This window comes from Lemur catta, chromosome 5 (genome assembly GCF_020740605.2).
Source record: "Lemur catta isolate mLemCat1 chromosome 5, mLemCat1.pri, whole genome shotgun sequence".
In the NCBI taxonomy this organism is placed as follows: Eukaryota; Metazoa; Chordata; class Mammalia; order Primates; family Lemuridae; genus Lemur; species Lemur catta.
In genome coordinates, this window is record NC_059132.1 from 112,840,882 (window position 1) to 112,861,019 (window position 20,138).

The 20,138-nt window shown below is 38.2% G+C and overlaps 1 protein-coding gene across 1 annotated transcript in view; it reads left to right on the plus strand.

Annotated features, from left to right (window-relative positions):
• The window catches only part of SPOCK3 (SPARC (osteonectin), cwcv and kazal like domains proteoglycan 3), a 237,746-nt gene that overhangs the window by 176,917 nt on the left and 40,691 nt on the right, over positions 1-20,138 (plus strand). Inside the window, exon 7 of the mRNA XM_045550706.1 lies at positions 6,772-6,886. Within this exon, the coding sequence (XP_045406662.1) occupies positions 6,772-6,886 (115 nt within the window). The remainder of the gene's footprint in view (positions 1-6,771; positions 6,887-20,138) is intronic.

Genomic DNA, 20,138 nt, shown 5'->3' on the forward strand with positions numbered 1-20,138 from the left:
TACATGCAGGAAGGACTGATGCGTTTGTGCCTGGGGTGTCATCGTCCCCAAAGAGTGCTAACTGACAGTCTCGACCACTGACTCTTTGGGACTCTTTTTTGGATGCTCCCAGCAGGTGATTCTTTCTTTCCCAATTTAATTTCATGGGACACCAAGTCACAATCATAAGTGATTTCTACCTGCTTAGACTATATGGAAGGCCTTGCTTGATGATATTAGAGCTTCTTAGCATTTCAGAAACGCCGTGGTTGTATTCTTACCCACGACGAAACAACACACCAATCCTCGGCAGATTAGTTCACGCCTATTTCCAGTTTCATGTGGTTTCCTCCCTGTTCTCCTTGTGTACCAGGCACTGTAAAGCCATAGCTTATAAATTATATAATCTTACTAATATTGGTAATAAAATCAATCTTCTAAATAATCCATATTTGAATTATTATTTTAATATTTATTTGCATAAGTGTCACAAATGCTTTATTTGTAGAGAAAGACATAAAAAAATGTGTGGTCAAGCTTCAGGAAGAACCCGGAATCATTCTCCAATACAGCAGCTGTGTTAGACCAGGGATGTTTTGCCACTCTCTTATGTACAATGTATATTACATTTGCCGTTAGCACCAGTCAATAAATAATACTAATGTTTTAGAGCCAAGCAGGGCAGGGATAATATAAATCCCCTGAGGACCGCAGTGGATGGTACTGAACGCTTTTCTGTCGTAGTCAGTCATGCAGTGCTTGGCGATTGAACTAAACAATGGTGAATTCCTCAGGAATGAGCAGTATTTATAACACTGTGTGTGTGTTTCGAGGGAAGGCAAGTAGAAAGCTTATCCGTTTCATACCGGAGTTCCCAAATCTCACCGCAGAGATGCTGCTTAAATTGATTGGAGACTGGGCCTCACAAATCTGAACCTTCAAAGCTCCCCAGGTGGTTTTTACGTGTAGCCACGGCTGGGAACCACCATGGCATCCTTCCAAATCGCTGCCTTTGAAGGCTTGAACACGAGGTGTGTGTTAGAGCAATGTCAGTTTTAAAAGAGGAAGTATTTATCTTTGTTGCAATTTGAGAAAATTCCATTTTAAGTTTCATCACTCTAGTGTTCTAATTTCCTGTCGTGTGTTTTGTCGTATTTTTGGCCTATTATTTAATTGTAGTAACTATATGTACAGTTGAAAGGTAGATGATTTCTGACATAGAATCACTAGAAGTTTGATATGCTGTATCTGTTAGTACCTAGCATGTAGGTGTCCTACCTTCCTCCGAACACTGTGAGCTGAGATCATTTTATTTTGGAAGATAGACTGTCAGAAACAGGTGTGCAACGTCACATCGCTCTGACATGGGCCCTTTGCTTTGCTTCTGAGTTATTGCACTGCCTGAATCATTTTTCCTCAACTTCTATTATATTGAAAAAATTTAACTTCATGTTAATGATTTATATTCATGATTTATTTTATACTAAGAAGTACACTGTACTTAAGAATCATGATTATCTTTGGAAGATGGCGTGTTGAAGTTGTTAAGTGAGCACACTGTGTTTTTGAGGGTTAATGCTCCAATCTCCATCACGTTGTGAGTACCTGAGCCTGCTCCAGGAGGGCGGGTACCACAGTGAGGATGGCAGCAGTCTCTGTGTACGTGCCGCGCCCCTCGCGTCGGCCTCGGCACAGACGTGCACGGCTTCCCTGGCCTGTTGCACACCCTGGAGTCACGCACGTCGGTGGTTGCCTCTCTGGGAGTTTGGGACAGTTTCTGTGATACTAATTGCTAAATTTTTATGTTGATGTATTCTGAGACTGTAACATTCTTACTTTCATTTGATCAATGTTAAAATTATCTTTTACAAAAATACAGTGATATTGAAGGGTTTATGTAACTTTATGAATTTCCTTAATTGTTGTAACGTACGTCCTTAGGAAAATGAAAAGTCAGTGCATCTGCGTCTGTCCTGCCGACTTGTCTCTGAAACACTGACAGTCGGTGTAAACGGTATGTCCAGAGTGAAAGAATGAATGAAGGAGTGGATTTAAGGCTGAGTGAAGTCTTAGTTTCTTCCTGGTTTTTTGTTTGTTTGTTTGTTTCTTTTATTCTTTCTTTCTTTCTTTTTTTTTTTTGCACAAGAAACACCAAAGTGGGGACCTGAACTGAAGTGGACTGTGTGCTCGGAAAAGCATTAACTACAGCTGAGTATGAGGAATAATTTTCATGAGAGTCCAGATCATGCCTTTGATACTGATTGTGTAGGGCATTAAAGAGACACAGTACATTAGTCAATCCAAGATAGATTAAAACAGAGAATAAATGATGCTTTTCAGGTGAATAAAAATTACTGTTGCTACAATAAGAAAAAGAATGTTATTGCTATTCCTACTGCTTATTACATACTTGTTCTATGTTAGAAGAACCATAAAGCAGCGCTTGGATCACATTTCATCTGTATATTTTTGGTCAATTATATAAGCTCTCTTAAGCCTTGCTTGTAAAATTTATCGCAAAAAATATACGTCCTATTTTGATGATCAAAAGAGTAACTCGGTGCTTGATGTATAACAGAGCCTCAGTGAAAGTAGGCCATTGTCAGTGTGTATTTTGTTGTTTTAGCTGATTTACATTTTCTGGTTTCTCTGGATAATTAAAGTATTTGTTGCTGGTCGTTTGTTTATAGAAATATTCTTGTTTTATATGGATTACTTAGTGAATGCCCAAGGGAAAAAATCTCTCAGGGAAATATGGAAGGGATCTTGGGAGTCTAGTCAAGCCTCACATTGTCTTTCGGCAGCCGGGGCCTACGCAGAGCTTCTGCAAGTGGGCACTACTGACGTCTGGCCAGGCCATCCTTTGCCGGGGCACAGGCGGCCGTCCTGTGCATCGTGAGGTGTTTAGCGCATTTCTGGCCTCTGACCAGTAGCTGCTGGCAGCAAGCGCTCCGCCCCCCACCCCTAGTCGTCACAACCAAAAATGTCTCTGGGTGTCCATGGGCAAGGGGAGGGGACTTATCCCTAGCTGAGAACCTCTGGCCCAAGCCATCTGCCATGGCCATGGTGACAGAATCATTTTGAAAACTGGTAATAGTCCACCCCAGTGTTTGCTGACCCTGATGGTTGGGGTCTCCTCTGAGTGGTCCGTGTCTCTCCTACGGTAGGGTCATGTTTTCCTCTTTGATCCTGTTACTAAGCAGATGACTGTGAAACAGCTTTCTGCAGTGAGAGTCAGAATCGCTCTGCAGCCTGGCTTTTCACAGCAACTCGTACCTTGAGTGTTCTCAACACCCAGGGTTCTTGGAGAATCAGGAATGCGTTAATCATGTCTTTCTCTACATTATTTGCATTTTTGGTAATTATAGACTAATAAGCATGCCCTTTATGTGATATTTTAGTTCACATATACCTTTATAAATATTTCAGCTTTGTGATAAGTAAGAAAATTGGACATTATTAATTAGAAATGCAATCAGTGTGTATATGTAAAAAGTGTTTAAAACTAGTAGTTTTAATGTCCTGATATCCTTTGAGTAAAATTCTTTGATGAAGTTTTTTTTCCAAAATCAGTCTTTAAGTAAATAAAACTAAATCGTTTTCTGATTACAGGAAGATAAATTCGTATGATTATATACATCGAGTTTATTTGCAACGCATCTGATTCTGTTGCTTTTTATAGAAACGCATAGAGAAAAAAGATGTTCAGTAGAATCATTCTGAAAGAGAAATTATTTTATTTATAAGTAATATTTTGTAAAGCTGTAATTTTATCATATCTTGCAAATCCTAAAGACAACTTTGAAATTTTTAAATTGTAATTTTGCCAAAGATAGCAAAAAGAAACATTTTATGATGCAAACTTAATCAAATTTTTATAAAGATTATGTACTTTTCTTACAAATTATTTTCTTAGTGCCTAACAATATAAAAATATGTATCATCAAGTTTTGAGCAGAAAATATGATTCTCATTTTTAATAAACTAATGGGTCTTATATTTTTGTTCATTCACATTTTTACCCAGACTTTAATATGCTTTATATTAAAAAGACTGCTAAAATAAACCACATTTACAAAGTAAATGAGTGTGGCATAACATATCTATGAAGGGAGCTAACATATTTTCAAATGGTAAAATCCAATATTAGCTATAATTAATATTTATTTTTGGCTTTGTTCATATACCACTTACAGTTCTAGAACTTTTCTTAAATTATTTCATGAGTCAGAATTTTCATATGAGCTGCTTCAGAGTTCTGAAATATTAACAGAAGTTACAATACAGAATATTAAATTTGAAGTCTCAAAGTTTCATATAATTCATTAGGTTTTTATCGAAGCACTCATAATTGCTTTAACTATTTATTTCTACTTTTGATTAGATATTGGACTTTTAAATTATATTTAAAATCCATTGTGATTTTACATGACAAAATCATTTTTTTCAATTATTGAAACATTGAATAGTGAAAAATAATGACACTTTTGAAAGAGTTTTTTTTCCTCCAAAAGAGCCAACATGATACTACAAGTAAGTTCGAAGCGCTCAATGATTTTTAATGATTTGTTGCAGGGCTAGTTAGGATTTTGCCTGTCCATTAAAGAGTTATCTGACAAGGAAAAATAAACTGTTGTAGAGATTTGAATAATCTGATTAGTTACTGGGTGCATTCAGTTCTTCTTGGTATCAGCTGAAGCTGAATTAAATTAGTCACTGGTGCATTTGTCGATTGGAGCCAGAAAGTCTACCCTATTTAATTTTAAAATAATTTGCTCTGAGTAAATTATGGAAGTAGCCACTAAAGAAATCATATTGCTTTAGAATTAGCAAGACCAATTTCTTTTAGAGTAGGAAGATAATTATTGACTCTTAAAAGATGGAGTAGGTTTATAATTTTTTAATCATGTCATAATAAAATATTATCTTAAAAATAAATTAAATTCAGCCTTAAAATTCTACAAAGATTAATGTTTACAAAGAAAACCAAGCCAAACCAAACTAAAACTGAAGAATAAGCAAATATAAAACTCATATGCCACAATATTTTTGATTGTTTAATTACATTTAGCTTTTATTCACAGTTACTGAGAGCCTAGTTCATGACAGCTACTGCGCTGGGAGAAACTGGCTATTTGATCCTTAAATCCCTGTAGATTAGGAGTTATTATCTAATTATTTTATAGGAAAATTGAGGCTAAGAACATTTGGCAAGCTAGCTCCATGTGTCACTTTTAGGAGGTGGCGCTGATAAGATTCAAACTCAGGTAATAGCCCTCTTTGTTCTACATCATTTGTCTTTTTCCATAACGGGTGTGATAGAATCGCAAGTGCACTGTTGTCACTGCCTTAACTGCTTCTAGTCCTGTGGCCGTGCAAGCGCTGAGGAGAGGCGTGCCGTGCTCTTTTCAGTAACACAAATAATCGCAGGGACTTGTAGATGTAGTCTTCTGTGACATTACGGTATATGACTGCACAAGTTCCACATGTAGGACCTATGGGGACTCAGGTGAAAAATCATTTGCATGAGAGGATTAGATAGGCGCTAAAAGGATTACTACCACAAACATACATGAAATGTATACACATATATAGTATCTTACATAAAGGTTATATGTAAATATTGAGTTTATTTATTTTATACATAAAGATGTACGTTTGCTCTGTGTGTGCAGGTGTGTGTGTTGGGCTATTGTGGGAAACTACAGTAACCACACAAGCGTTCCGTAAACTCATGTTGTACAGTTGGTGGCCTGGATGCCGTGCAGGTCACTGGAGTGCTGTGTAGGTCACTGGAGTGCTGTGCAGGTCACTGGATGCCGTGCAGGTCACCGGAGTGCTGTGCAGGTCACTGGATGCCGTGCAGGTCACCAGAGTGCTGTGTAGGTCACGAGAGTGCTGTGTAGGTCACTGGAGTGCTGTGTAGGTCACTGGATGCCATGCAGGTCACTGGATGCCGTGCAGGTCACCGGCGTGCTGTGTAGGTCACTGGAGTGCTGTGCAGGTCACTGGATGCCGTGCAGGTCACCAGAGTGCTGTGTAGGTCACTGGAGTGCTGTGCAGGTCACTGGATGCCGTGCAGGTCACCAGAGTGCTGTGTAGGTCACCGGAGTGCTGTGCAGGTCACTGGATGCCGTGCAGGTCACCGGAGTGCTGTGCAGGTCACCAGAGTGCTGTGTAGGTCACTGGAGTGCTGTGTAGGTCACTGGAGTGCTGTGCAGGTCACTGGATGCTGTGCAGGTCACCAGAGTGCTGTGTAGGTCACTGGAGTGCCGTGCAGGTCACTGGATGCCGTGCAGGTCACCGGCGTGCTGTGTAGGTCACTGGCTGAAGACAGCGTGTGAGGCCTCCGTAGCCGAAACTTAGAGTCCAGTAAGAGAGATAAGGCATGCTTCCTCAAGCAACTAAAAATCAAGGATATATTTAAAAGGAGGTTCAAGAAATGCATTTTCAAACTCTATATCATCTCTCTATCCATTTGATTCTAAAATTCTCTACTCGGTTCATGTCTCAGAGCTGATGAATTGAAAACAAGTTTTAAGACTATTCTCTTGCTCTATAACTGCTCACCAAAGTGACAGCCAAGGCAGCTGTGTCCCTGCTTCCCGTAGGGGGTGGTGATGCTGCACACGAGTGAGTAACATTGTCCCTTAGTATTGGAGGTTTAGTATCTAGTGGAAAATTGCCCAAATATATGCATAACAACTTATTTTTCTCTCTCAATATTTCCTGACTTTCTACTGAAATAACTAAATGCCTTTGATTTGTTTTTTCTCTCTCTCTTTCATACAGTGCAAACTGGAGTATCAGGCGTGTGTCTTGGGAAAGCAGATCTCAGTCAAATGCGAAGGGCACTGCCCATGTCCCTCAGACAAGCCCACCAGTACGAGCAGAAACGTTAAGAGAGGTAAGTGATGAAAATTTATTTATAGTTTTACATTCATCCCTCTCTATTAAAATGTGTTGCAATAAATGTTGTCATTAAATATACAATAAAGTTTGCTTTTGTATAATACCCAATAGTAATTATATTGTCATTGATTTTTTTCCCTTTAGCCTCCTTTATCATAATAAGTGATGGTTTTCTATAGATTTCCATTTGTTTGCATAGCGAGAGCTAGGTACTTCTTTCCTCTGTGCTCATCGTATATAAGAAACCTAACACAACGCCCTTTATAAATCATTGTGTCTCAAATATGTGTTTTAGATTTTTTTTACAGGAACAAACTGATCGATGATATGGTAGTAAGTGATAAAATAGTTTAATCAGGTGAAATACTGCTGAGTCAATTATTACTAATCCTTTTAAATAAACATGTCTACCCCATTTACAGTGTGTTTTCATGGGGGCATAATTTCCTGTGGATGAATTTCACAAATGAAAATTTCTTTTAATCAGATGAAGTCTTTAAATCTTTATGTTTATTGGTTTGATATATAATAAAATAATGAAATGCATTTAGTCTGATATGCATTATAATATATAATTTGACTTTTCTTAAGATTATTTATGGTCATTTGAATGGTGTTATTATATATAAGAAGGAAGTATGGGGACGAGATTTTTCTTTAAGTCAAAACCTGTTTTACAGAGCACTGTTATCAGCATTTACCATATATTGTATGACTATTCGACCCTTGTGATGTAAGAATTATTACTGGGCACCTTTATGAATGTAGAGAATTAGTTTTTGCCTTTTGTTCCCTGAAAAATATGAAAAATGGATGTGTGAATAGGAAAAAATATGTAGTTAGTATGAAATGTATTGAATATAATCTGTGTATTTTCATGAACATGTAGACTTCTAATTTCATCTTACCATTTCATAATGAATATTTTTATTATAGATACAACTTGTGAACTTCAATTGCACCCCTTATATTGGTCTCAACACATTAAATATAATTTAAGATAAAAAAATTTACAGTGAAATAATATGTTATAGCATTGCCTTTAGTAATGCAATTAGTCAGGTTATCAAAAATGAATTAATTGATTTGAAAATTAATGCCAAATTCTTGCTCAAACATTACGCCGTGTACAGAATGCCACCAGCTGGTAGAGAGAGACACCCAGCTGCTTCCCAGAGTCCTGTTTCCTAAGCCCCAGCCCAGCCCAGGGCCGGCTTCAGAGCTTGTTCCTTCTGTGTTCCAAACCTGCGTCTCCCCAGCCACTCCCCTCGCCACAGCCCACACGAGCACTTCCGGCCCCACCTTGAATACCTTAGGCCGCCCCTAGGTAGTCACAAGCTAATCATGGTTTTCTTTTACCTGAGGTTCTTTGATGTTTGTTCCTTCCTCACTCCTACTGTAAATGGATCCATTTTCACAACTAAATTGAAGACACCACTGAATGTGAATACACACTTTTCTCTGAAAATCACTCAGGTGTGAAATAAATCCTACCAGATTCAATATCCGTGTGTCATTCTTTTCACTGGAGGCTGTTAAGACAAACATTTGAGAAATAGGTCATAATAAGTGCATAATTCTAGTACATCCCAGACTTTTAACAAGATTTTCTGTTCAGTGAGATTGCCGATTTTAGACCCGCTTCTGAATGAAAGGTATTTTGATGGAGTGTCAGTTTACCAGAATGTCCCACGAACTGCAGGAGGAACTCAGTGTGCATTACGTAGCAAGGTAGCACGTGTGAGAAGCGGATCTCTTGTGAGTAAACAATAATTATGCGTCATGTTACTCAGATTTTCTGGACAGTGTTTACATTAACATATCAAGAAGGTAACTTTTTAAAAAGTCCTGTCATCAGGGGATAAAGATCATTTGTGTTCAATTGTGCGTAGAAAGAGAGGCAAGAAGCATTTAAACTAATCCTGCTCTGACAAACTGTCGGGTGAAGTACGGGACTTTGCTAGCTGCTGTGGAAAAGCGACACAGGGAATTTTGAATGTCATTTCCATGCAGTGCCAAGGCAGAGAGTCTTGTAAAACCGGGTTCACTTCTAATCTTTCAGCTGTCATGTACATTGGAAACATGCCTTAGGTAGACTGAGCAGGGCAGGAAATTCTGCTACTATCATCTCTGTCCTAGAAAAAGTGAGTAAGAAACTACCAACAATGAAATATTTCTTAAATCTTTCCGACTTCCAAGATTTGAGGTCAAATGGGCATCCTAGTATGTTTTCTCTATTCAGAGTAGAATGAATCCTTTAAATTCTACTTGAAATGTATTAAAACTAATAAAAATAGAATTCATTCATTAAGTATGAAGAAAGTTCTCCTGCATTTCCCTAATGTATTCAGTAACAACGGTGTGTAAATTGGTCCAAGTATACAGTCAAGAAAAACAGATAATTTGCATATTTTAAAACCTTGGATTCTGACTTTAAATAAGTAGGTAAGTGTAACTTTTCAGTCAGTAGCTTAGCTGCACAGGTCTTGCTTTTCTATCTCATCAATTTAAAATGGCAAAGTACTTTCGTACTTTTAGCTCCCTTTAATGGATCTCCTCCTTTTCTTCCTTCCCCTGTTTTTTTCAATTTCTTGCTCAACCACAAATAAAGAAGTATTATTTGGAAGGTAGATCAGCTTCCTTCAAAGGATATTAACATTTCAGCTGATTTTTAAAGGCCCCTGATAATTTATTTGGGCAGGAAAATACAAGATTCATAGTTGTGAGTATGGGCTATGAATAGATCATTTTCCACAGATTTTATTTCAAATATATAGGTATATATAAAATCTGTGGAATATGTGTATGTACATATACATATGTATGTAAATATATGCGTAATGCCATCCTAAATATTAGGAGGGACTTATAGAACTGAAGATTAAGAGCATTGGAAAAGATTGTAGAATTGTGGAAAGCATTGGTTTTGCAGTTGGTAAGTCCAAACTCAGAGGATTTGTCTGCCCTAGACAAATCGTGAATTGTCTACCAGCCCTGGTGCATAAGCACAGTAGACAGTGACATACGACATATCAAAAGGGCTCCATTTGGTCATTCATGTGACTGGTTAGATTCAAAAGATTATTTTAATTGGCATTTTCTTGTTATTTAAAATTTGGATATTCCGAAGTCCAAGCTACTTTGCTTATGATTAGGGGTTTTATTAATATGTACCTATTATAGTGTTATATACCTAATCTCTTAAAATTGTATTAATTTTAAATGGCATCATTTTGAATATTTTCAACTCCAGCGTGCATCCAAACACACACTCGCACACCTTGGCTGTTCGAGATGTTGAGTTTGAGCAGGGATAGCTGTGGAGAAGGGAAACACCTGTAAAGATTTCAACAGGTAACGCTGGATGAAAGAGGACAGAACAGAAGGGGAACGTGAAAGGTCTGGGCACGTGCAGGGAAACCATGTGTTCCATCGTGTCCGTCGGTGCTGGGACACCGGGGACTTTGCAGGAGGACACAGTGCAGGTCTGTCCCGTCTTCTAACCACACACGCTGCGTGTTTATTTCTAAGAATTAAGAGACTGAATTTCACCCAGGTTTGCCACTTTTGTAAATTTTGGTTAAATCTCTTAAATTTTTTGGACTTAAATTTTTAGAAATGTCAGGGGAAAAGGGCTGGACTGACATCGTTTAGCCCTGGTGAGTACGCGCTTGACGCCCCGCAGGTGTCTGCACGTGTTGTTCCATCCGTCCCACAACACCTGAGCAGTGGTTCTGTGTGTGTCCTCCCTGTCGAGGCGACTGACCTGCACCGCAGTGGGGCAGGGTAACCAGCCTCCACTGCACAGCTGGCACGTGTCGGAGCGGGGGTTTGGAGCGGTGCTCACTGCCCCTGGGTCACACTGTCACACCAGCTCCTCAGGGTCTCTTTTCCATTGTGGTTGCATGTCGTACATTCGCTCAATAACAACAAACAATTTTGGTGACATGTGTGAATAACTTAATTTGTATTATGTTACTTACCAAGCAGAGATAGATAAAGAATGGCGTTGCATTTTAAGAACAAATTGGGTGCAAGCTGAGTTATATACACATTTAAAAGAAGCAATGTTAAATCATTTTGGGTTGCATGTTGAAAGTCTAAAAATTTATTGGATTATGTCGCCTACACTTTTGGCCAACTTCGGATAGTGTATATATTCTGCAGCCAAATTTTCATAAAATATTACATAATAAACATTCTGAGATGCCAACAAGGAAACGTGCATCTTTTCGTTTTCTCTCTTTAGATGTTTTGTTTGTATCTGCCCCGGTAGCATTTTTCATGTTTCCATGGTGATAGAGGAAGATAGTTATGGTAGCAATAGATAATTTACTTAATATATTACTAATTAATCTCTTTTATACATTTTCTTTAAAGTATATTCATGTCAAATTTCCACTTATTGGCAAAATAATTACTATTTCTATTATTTTTGTGGAATTACTAACATCAGTTAAATGTAAAACCGCTTGTAATGAAGTTATTGCCAGAAACAAAAAATCTGTTCAAGAATTCTAATGTATTCTTTGTTCCAAATCAACTCTAATAATGGAAGTATGGTTTATCTCTGAATAAAAATGACCAGATGATGAGGAATTTTACTTTATAATGTGCAATCAAATGGGATGTGGGCCCATCTCACCTCCTGCTTGCTGTACTTACATTTTTTCATAGTTTTTTTCTATGTCTGTCCTTCTGTCTGTCCTCACCAAAGCTCCAGGATTTGATAGCACTTACTTCATTTAAACTTACATTACATTTACCTAGGAATATATTTATATTTATTTATTCTTAGCTTAGGGTTTTCTGAAGGGGAGAGCTCTAATTTCTTTTATTTTATAATGAAAATCTTTACTGAAAATGTGACAGTTCTATCACCATAAAGGAAATATTTCAAAAACAGAAATAAATTATCAAAGGAGGTTTAATAATACAAGAGAAAATAGCCACAGAGTAATCTATTTTGGAATCACAATACATAAGTCTAAAATGCCTCTGAAAGTTTTAGAATTTCAGTTTTTATTAGGAGATGTGACACTTCAAAATAATTTGTGCACATGGTAAAATACTAACTAGTACAAATCAAGGCATAATGAGATCAACTGCTCCTCGCACCAGCCCTTAACATCCATTGCATCAGTTGCAGATGACCACTTTAACCCCCGTTGTACTTAGCTCCTTTGCTTGGTTCTGTCACAACTCACATGCGTGTGTCCTTCACTGATGACACGCCAGGTAGAGACAATGTCTGCTGACTGTCTGTTGTGAAAAATAAGATATAGCTTATTTCTCTACTTCAGCTTCAACCTCCCAATGATGATAGTCAACTGCTATTAAAGCTGTTTTATTGGTACGTTTTTAATTTCAAATAATAAATGTAAAAATTTCTTCTTGTTCCATCAAGTTCAGAAAAGTGTCACCAGCAACTGTGGTCCCATGACACCTCCGGCTCATTTATCTTGACCTCTTTGTCTACAATGTGTTTTATGTGTATCACACTTAAACACTATTGTTTAACTAAAACAGGTCTTTCAGGATTTGTCTGGAGAGTCATTGCAAATGTTGAAAGTCAGCAAATACTGTTGCAACAAACACTATAAATATTCTGTTTGTAGATACTTTGTCCGTGATGTAACGTGCTGTGCTGAGGATATCTGCACATCACTGCTAAGGCCCTAAATCCTGTGCCGATAAAATGAGAATATCAAGATCAAATGGATTATCTTTTCAACACTGTCGCTTAAAATCATGCTAAATTTTAGTTAACTTTATATATTTTTTCTGCTTTTACTTTTATATGTATTTATTCCATGCTGATTTTTCTCTGGGCCATAAGTTTTTGTTTCTTTAGTTTCCTAACTTTCTTCCATGCAGTTTCCAAATAGCTTTCTTTTTTCATCAAGATGAAAGAACAAAATGTCATTATCATATTTTCAACATTCTTTAGTGTCTTAAAGGGTAAGAAAGTGCACCCACATTCCCAGCAGTATGCGGAGAGGCAGTTCTCCAGGGTGTCCTGCAAGTCTTGGCCATCTCTTCAAGCCAGCACCCTTGGAGTGGGCCTCCCTTCAGGCCGGGCACAGAGATGCCAGTGAAGGCCCTGGCTCCTGGGAGGAGGTTTGTTCACAGTCCACGGCGATTAGTGTGATGCCTTCCTGCAGGGCGTCTTGCCACCAGTCCCTGCAGGAATGGGCTTGTCCCTAGCTCAGCGTCTCCACGGTGCCACCTCCACGGAGCGCTCAGCGTGCCACTGGGCGCCCACATCGCCCCGTGGGGCCGACGAGGCAATGGGATCTCAGGTAGCAAGGAGTCCTGCCACCTGCCGGGCCACGAGCAAACTGCTTAAATTCTTTTAGAAGTGTTTTCTCTACCGACCAAATTTATGGAACTGTGACAAGCAACATTCTAGCTTCCTGCTGCTTAGAAACCACCTGCCCTCCACGTGTCATGTCTGTTCTGGACCTTTCTAGCCTCCCTCTCCAGGCCAGAGCTGTGTCTCAGCTGGCAGCAGGCTCATCTGTCAGGCTCATAAATCCCACTCCTGCTGCATGTCCACAAGTATCTTCCACTTTCTTACATTGTCTCTTTGGTTTTCTTAACTATGTTTATACCCCTTAATACTTTCTAAAATGGGTTTGTGGACTACAGACTTGTTGAGAACCTCAGTATCAGAAATTTTTTATTTTTATTATAGGATTGGTAAATGGCATGGCTAAGAATTCAATACCAGATAAAATGTCCTATTCCCTCACTATTTGAAGGCATTGATCTTTTTTCTTCTAACTTCTAGTGTTGTTGATAGAAATAATACCTTTTACATTATATCAAATGCTGTATGAATAACTAAAAATAATATCATAAACTATTGCCCAATAAAATTAATGGTATACTTATAGACTGAAAAATTGTACCTATTAGACAATACAAAACTATATATAAAACTGACTTAGGATTTAACTTTTTCCAAAAGTAAATATTTTAACAACACATAGTTTCAGCTTCTTATTCTTTTAAATGTGCAAGGATATCACAGAAAAGTGACATTAATTACCAAAAGTCATGACAACATATCATAAATCCTTTTATATTATTAGCGATTTACATATTATAAATATGACAAATATCTATGTATGTTTTTAATAAAACTTTGTATATCAGCCACTTCTCTATCAGAACATTTTCTTATAGCTTTTGGCCACATTTAAGCACCACAGAAATAAAGGTTTGCAATTATTAGTTTATGGAAAAATGCTTTACCATTTGGACACATTAGCACAACCCTCTAATGTTTCAGTCTGTTCATAGAAAGATATTTATACAATTACTTAACTAGGTCAGGCAAAATAATTTTTATTGAAATTCTACTACTTTAGGGATTACTTATTCCACTAAGATTAAATTTATATCTGGCCTAATTCTCTGTCGTTTTGCATATATGGCATTTACCAGATCATGTTCCACAATTTACTTTTCTAAAAATTGTGATCGTTGTAAAGCCGTCTGTTTAAAACCCAAATATCCAGGGAGTGAGTTAATTCTGGCAGGTGAACTAGCAGTTGTCCCACACGCGTGTGCTCACACTGGGGACGCTGGCTTGCCTTTGACCTTGAGGAGGTCAGTGAGATACTCTTCTTTCCAGTTTCTTCTGCAGTAGGGCAAGATGGAATCCACTGGGCACCGGTGAAGATTAAACTGAGTGAGCGAACGCTGTGTTCTTGGCACAGGATCTACATGGTAACTTTGTCAGGGACCTGTGTTTTAAGGGATGTGGGACACTCCCTACTGGCCCCAGCTAGCTGGGCTGCTGTCGTCCTGCAGGGGACGCCCGCGTCCGAGGCGGGGACGCTGTTGCCACAACACGTCGTGGCTGCATCCGTTCTCCGTGACCGCAGGCCGCACGGTGGGTGCGGAGCAGCCAGGGACAGTGTCCCCACGGTGGGGGTGGGTCCCCACTGGGGAGCCCCATTCACGTAAGGAGGCCGGCAGCAAATGTGTCCAACCTTGGCTTACCATCCTAGACAGCGAGAGGTGTGTCCCCTCCCCTGTAGGCAGACGCTGTCGCGACCTCCCAAAGTCGTGTGCTACACAAACGTCGCTGAAATGGTGGTCTGGGACGAAGGCTGTCACCAGCTGCATCTGCACGCAGGGGACACGCGGGACCGCCCTCTCCGACGTCGCTAACAGGCTCTCCCGGCGTGAGTGACCACACCGGCTCTCGGCTCCTCGGTGCCCTCGAGCTTCTGTCCCCTGGCTCCTCCTGGCTCCACGCGCCCCGGCCACCAGCCCTCGCTCCCAGCAACTTCTGCAGTGCCTCGCCTATGGAAGGTGGTCCGGAAATATTAACAAATAGTAATGATTATTGGAAATAAATCGGTATAAAAATTATTTGTCAAGAATCAAAAAAAAAATTAGCAGTAACTGTGAATCTTAAACAAGAGGACATTGGGAGGGTCCCAGGGGAGAAGCTGTGGAAGGGCGTGCCTGGAAGGGCTCACCTGGGAGTGCGCACCTGAAAGTGCTCACCTGTAGGTGCGCACCTGGAAGGAAGTGCTCACCTGGGAGTGCGCACCTGACACAGGTGCACCAGCTTCTGCCCTAAGCAGGCAGATCCCAGGCGCTGTGACTGTGGATCGCCGGCTCCAGACTCCGTGTGGTTTGCCTGCAACCTCAGCTCTCTCAAGGGGCCACGAAAAGTCAGTATCTTTCAATTTCTTTACGTTTTCTTAAAAGTACGGGAGTGACTTTTAAGCTTTTTACACGTTGGACCTGAAACTGGAAGTCTCTGAAAATATGATTAAAATATAAAACACCCCAGGAACGTATTCATTATTACTGCGTGATGTATCGGAGAGCAATGTGACCAGCGTCTTCCGGATAGAAAGGTGAGGCCGAGATGCAGCAGTAAGCGTTTACAGAGATGAGGCAGCGTCCCTTTCTGTGGACATCACAGGTGTTTTAATGAGGTTATCTCCCGACCCAGATTTCCTGGAAACCAACAGCAGAAGTGCACAGAGGAGCTGCTCTCCCGGAGGGCTTGGGTTGGAGCTCCGAAAGAGAGAAAAGAGAGCCAGGATCTTACTTTTACTGGCTCGCTTAGATGGCCTGACACTTAGATTTTAAGACTTTTGGCTACGTAATTTGGCAAGTGTTCAACGCTGATTGCTTTACCTCGAAAGACCAAACTATCTGCAGATTGTATTTTGCAAAACTGACGGCGCCGTCCTTGCAACTATTGCTGCTGCCCCAGCCAGCCCCAGCCCCGGCGAGGCCCCCGGCGTCCGCGGGACTGCTCCTGGGTCAGATGCCAGCTCTGCCCCCTTGGCCTGGGAGCAGCTTTGTGATTTCCTGAATAATTAATCAAACACCAACTCACAGTTCTCCCTTCTAGTGAGAACTTTTGTTTTAATTGATTTTCTTAGCATAGGGTTCTCAAAAACTTTATTTATAAAAAATTAGGCTCAATTATCAAAACGATGAAATTCATTAAAGCCGCTAATGTGAAAACATGAAATCCTGCCAGGGCATTAGAGCACAGAAAACGAGATAATGGAGACGTTTTGTGTTTTTTGGGCCAGAGACCATTGTATTTGCTTTAGGTAGGTCCTAATTCCTAATAGTTTGGGAATTTACACGTAGAACGTAGTTACTATTTTACTGTTGTTTGTGGGATTAAAGGAATAAAATTATATGAATATAGTTTGACCTTTTTAACAAGTTGGTTCTTTTTTTCTGATGTATAAATAGAAGAAAGGACGAATAAGGTTATAAACTAGATTAACTCTTTCCCAGAGGAATTTGAGTTTTCCTAGATTTATTTTATGGTCTGTCCTTGAATATTATGATCATTCCCCTGGGAGTATGTACATATGGGTTTTAAGAAAATTTAACTTTATAACCTCAGGTTATTCCAGATGACACTCAGTGTAAGATGTATACTTTGTGTAAGATTTAATTTAAACACTTTATTTCCATAACGTATAACTTAAGCATTAAGAAACAAAAAAATAAAAACAAAAACTCAACATCATGTGATAATTTGTACTTAGTTTTATTTTCTTAAAATTACAACTTAAATGTAAATAAAGCTGTTCAATTCCTCAAGAATTACTTTTTAAATAATGCCATTTATTTCTTGATCCAGCAAATCAAATGGTATGTATACCATATGCATATATCATATACATATAAAAGTAGTTCAATTTAAAACAGACTTCTTCTCTGGTGTGTATATATATATATATGTTTATATATACACACATGAAAGGAAAAACTGAAATTGAGAAAGACTTTGTGTTGAAGCAAAAATATCCCTAATTGCCAAAATAACACACCCCATATATATTTTGGGAATTAGGGATATTTTTGCTTCAACACAAAGTCTTTCTCAATTTCAGTTTTTCCTTTCATAAATGAGTACATAGTACTTAAGATTGTTGCCATTACCATTGAAAACATGGTAGGAGGAGATCGGGCTCATTCAGGGTGGTATAGCGGGGAGGGGAGGATAGAGTGGGGCCGGTTAAGAGGTGCAAAAACATAGCTGGAGAGTTAGAGAGAATGGCAGTGTCTGACAGCACAACAAAGTGACTGTAATCAACAAGTTAGCACGTACTTCAAAATAACTGAAAGAGCGGGATTGGAATGTTCCTAACACAAAGAAATGATAAATGCCCGAGGCCCCCACTTACTCTGATTTGATTAATTCAAATACATGCCTGTATAAAAACATCACATGTATCCTATAAATATATGCAGTTATTATATACCCCTAATAATTGAAAAGAAAAAAATTATAATACTCCTATGTCCTAATTTATATGCCTACTATTAATATTTTGTAACTGTGCCTAAATATAATTATTTTACCTTCCTTTACCTTTATATTAGCATATACTACTCATTTGTTTAATCTTTAAAACCATTAAGCAGTTTTCTTTACCTTTAATTAATGATTTCAACTTATTTAATATAGTCCATTAATCAATAATACCTTAACCATTATCCAAATAACTTTTCCAAAATTATGAAATTTATTCCCAATATACAATCCATATAAGCCATCTCAGCATTAAATTATTTATTAAATAATAGTAGTGACTTTTGTGATAATTATAGTAACTTAAACATTGCCACTCAGACTTCCTTTTTACTGTTTTGGAACAAACCTGTCCGTTATAACTTATAGATTTAATTAATACTTCCTTTTCCTCCCCAGTATAGAACTCTCTTTTCTTCTCTACCTCTTTCTCATGCGTATTAAAGCCTGTGGGTGTGGGCAGAAGACAGGACAATCACTTGTAGCAGTACATCTGAACAACTATTGTTGTTCTTATCCTTATAGTTATTTGTAACCTTCATCGGGAATGTCTGAGGACACGATAATTTGAAATAGGAATGTAGACTACGTTATTCTACAGAATCTCATTAAATAATTTCACTCTAGATTCTGCAAACTGTGCATTAAAACGATGCCTTCACCAGACATCTCCTTTTATTGTTCTCATAAGGGGCTTCGGTGCAAAGGCAATATATGCAACCAAAGTGTTTGTACCACTGTAATATTCTGAAATTTAAAAAAAAAAGATTGTGAAGTGTGAGGTTCAACTTGTTCACTCTTGATAGCTCCATCGTCATGGTCCAATTTAGTTAGAATTTCAGTACTCATCACTGTATTTATCCAAAGCTCAGTTCTGTGTGTGGTAAGTGACTTGTTTTAATGGCAGAATCCTGTGTTTAATTATATTTACCTCGAGGCGTGATCAATCTAGAAATGATGTGGGCGTGCGATATGGGGTTAGCAGTGTAATGATGCATCGATGAGCATTAAAACCTTTTCCTACAGAGAAAGCTATTTATATCTGCAGGTGTTTCATTAGCTCATTTCTGATTGGATATATAATGCTTCTCAGTAATATAGTCTTCCAAAATACGCAGTTTTCATAAAAATTGTCAACTATACTTCTCGTTTGACCGTAAGTTAATACTATATTCTGTCCTGCTAGGGATCTTGAAATACTTAACCCCAGGAAATGGGCACAGGATACCCTCTGAACTAACCGGTAAGCGATAGCCGTGCAGGGTTTAGCTGAGAGACAAGATGATTATGATGGTAGTATTACTAATGGTAGTAATCATAATAGTGATAATTATGGGGGCAAGGTGATTGTTCTCTTACATTGTTTAATTGGATTATTATAAACATTTCCTGTTAGAAGAGCATTTTCTGTTATATTCTGTTGAATATGTATCTGTTTTTCATACTGGAATTGTTGCATTTAAATAATTGTTTCAGTTGTGATGTTCTGACTCATATTAATAGACTTGAGAACTTTTTGTGAACTTATTATATGTCAACTCACTGACAATGCTAATTATTTTATATCATGAGCTCTCTCTGAGTACTCACTGGAGACTGGTTTCTGGATTTGTTTTAGATTTTCTGAATTTACAAAAAAAAAAACTATTTAGACCAAATCTTATAACAAATATAATGCTTATTATCACTTAGGTGAATTCTTTTTAAGATGAAGAAATACATAAAAGAATATCCTTACTCAAAGTCCTGTTAGAAATCCTGGCGGATAATTTAAGAAACAAGAATAAATAAGATTAGAAAGGAGCTAAAAACCCATTGCTATTAGCAAATAATATAATCATTTTTATAAACCCCAACAGAATTTGAGAAAAAAGAAAAACTTCAGGAAGATCTGCATGGAAGATCAGGGAGGTGATAATTTATGAAGTGAGTGCGATTTCTCTATACCAGCTATAACCAACTTGACATCATAAGCAAATGCAAGTTTTAGTTCTCAATAGAAAAAAGATCTCTGAAGAAACGAATTAACAAAGAATGCACAAGAACTTTAAGAGAAAATAATAATACATATTTAAAAACATTCAAATTAAGAAAATAATTTAGTAATAAATAATAAAATTTTGTAACAATCAAATTTGTTATAAAATAGTAATACCTGGTCTTGGGAAGGTGTGGTGAAAAGAGAGCTGAAAAAGTTGTATAAATACATAAAAGTTCTGAAACTGACTTTCATCAGGAGGCTAGAAACATGAAGAATCTTTGACCCAGTATTACCATTTCTGAGCCTATATTTTAAATGGTCATCATAAAACCACAAAGTGATTACTGAACACAGGTAGCCATTGGAGAAAAAGTTTTTTGAGGTAGGAATCTGGAGAAAACTTAATGTCCAGTAGCTTAGAAGTGGCCAAATAAAGAATATGTGGAT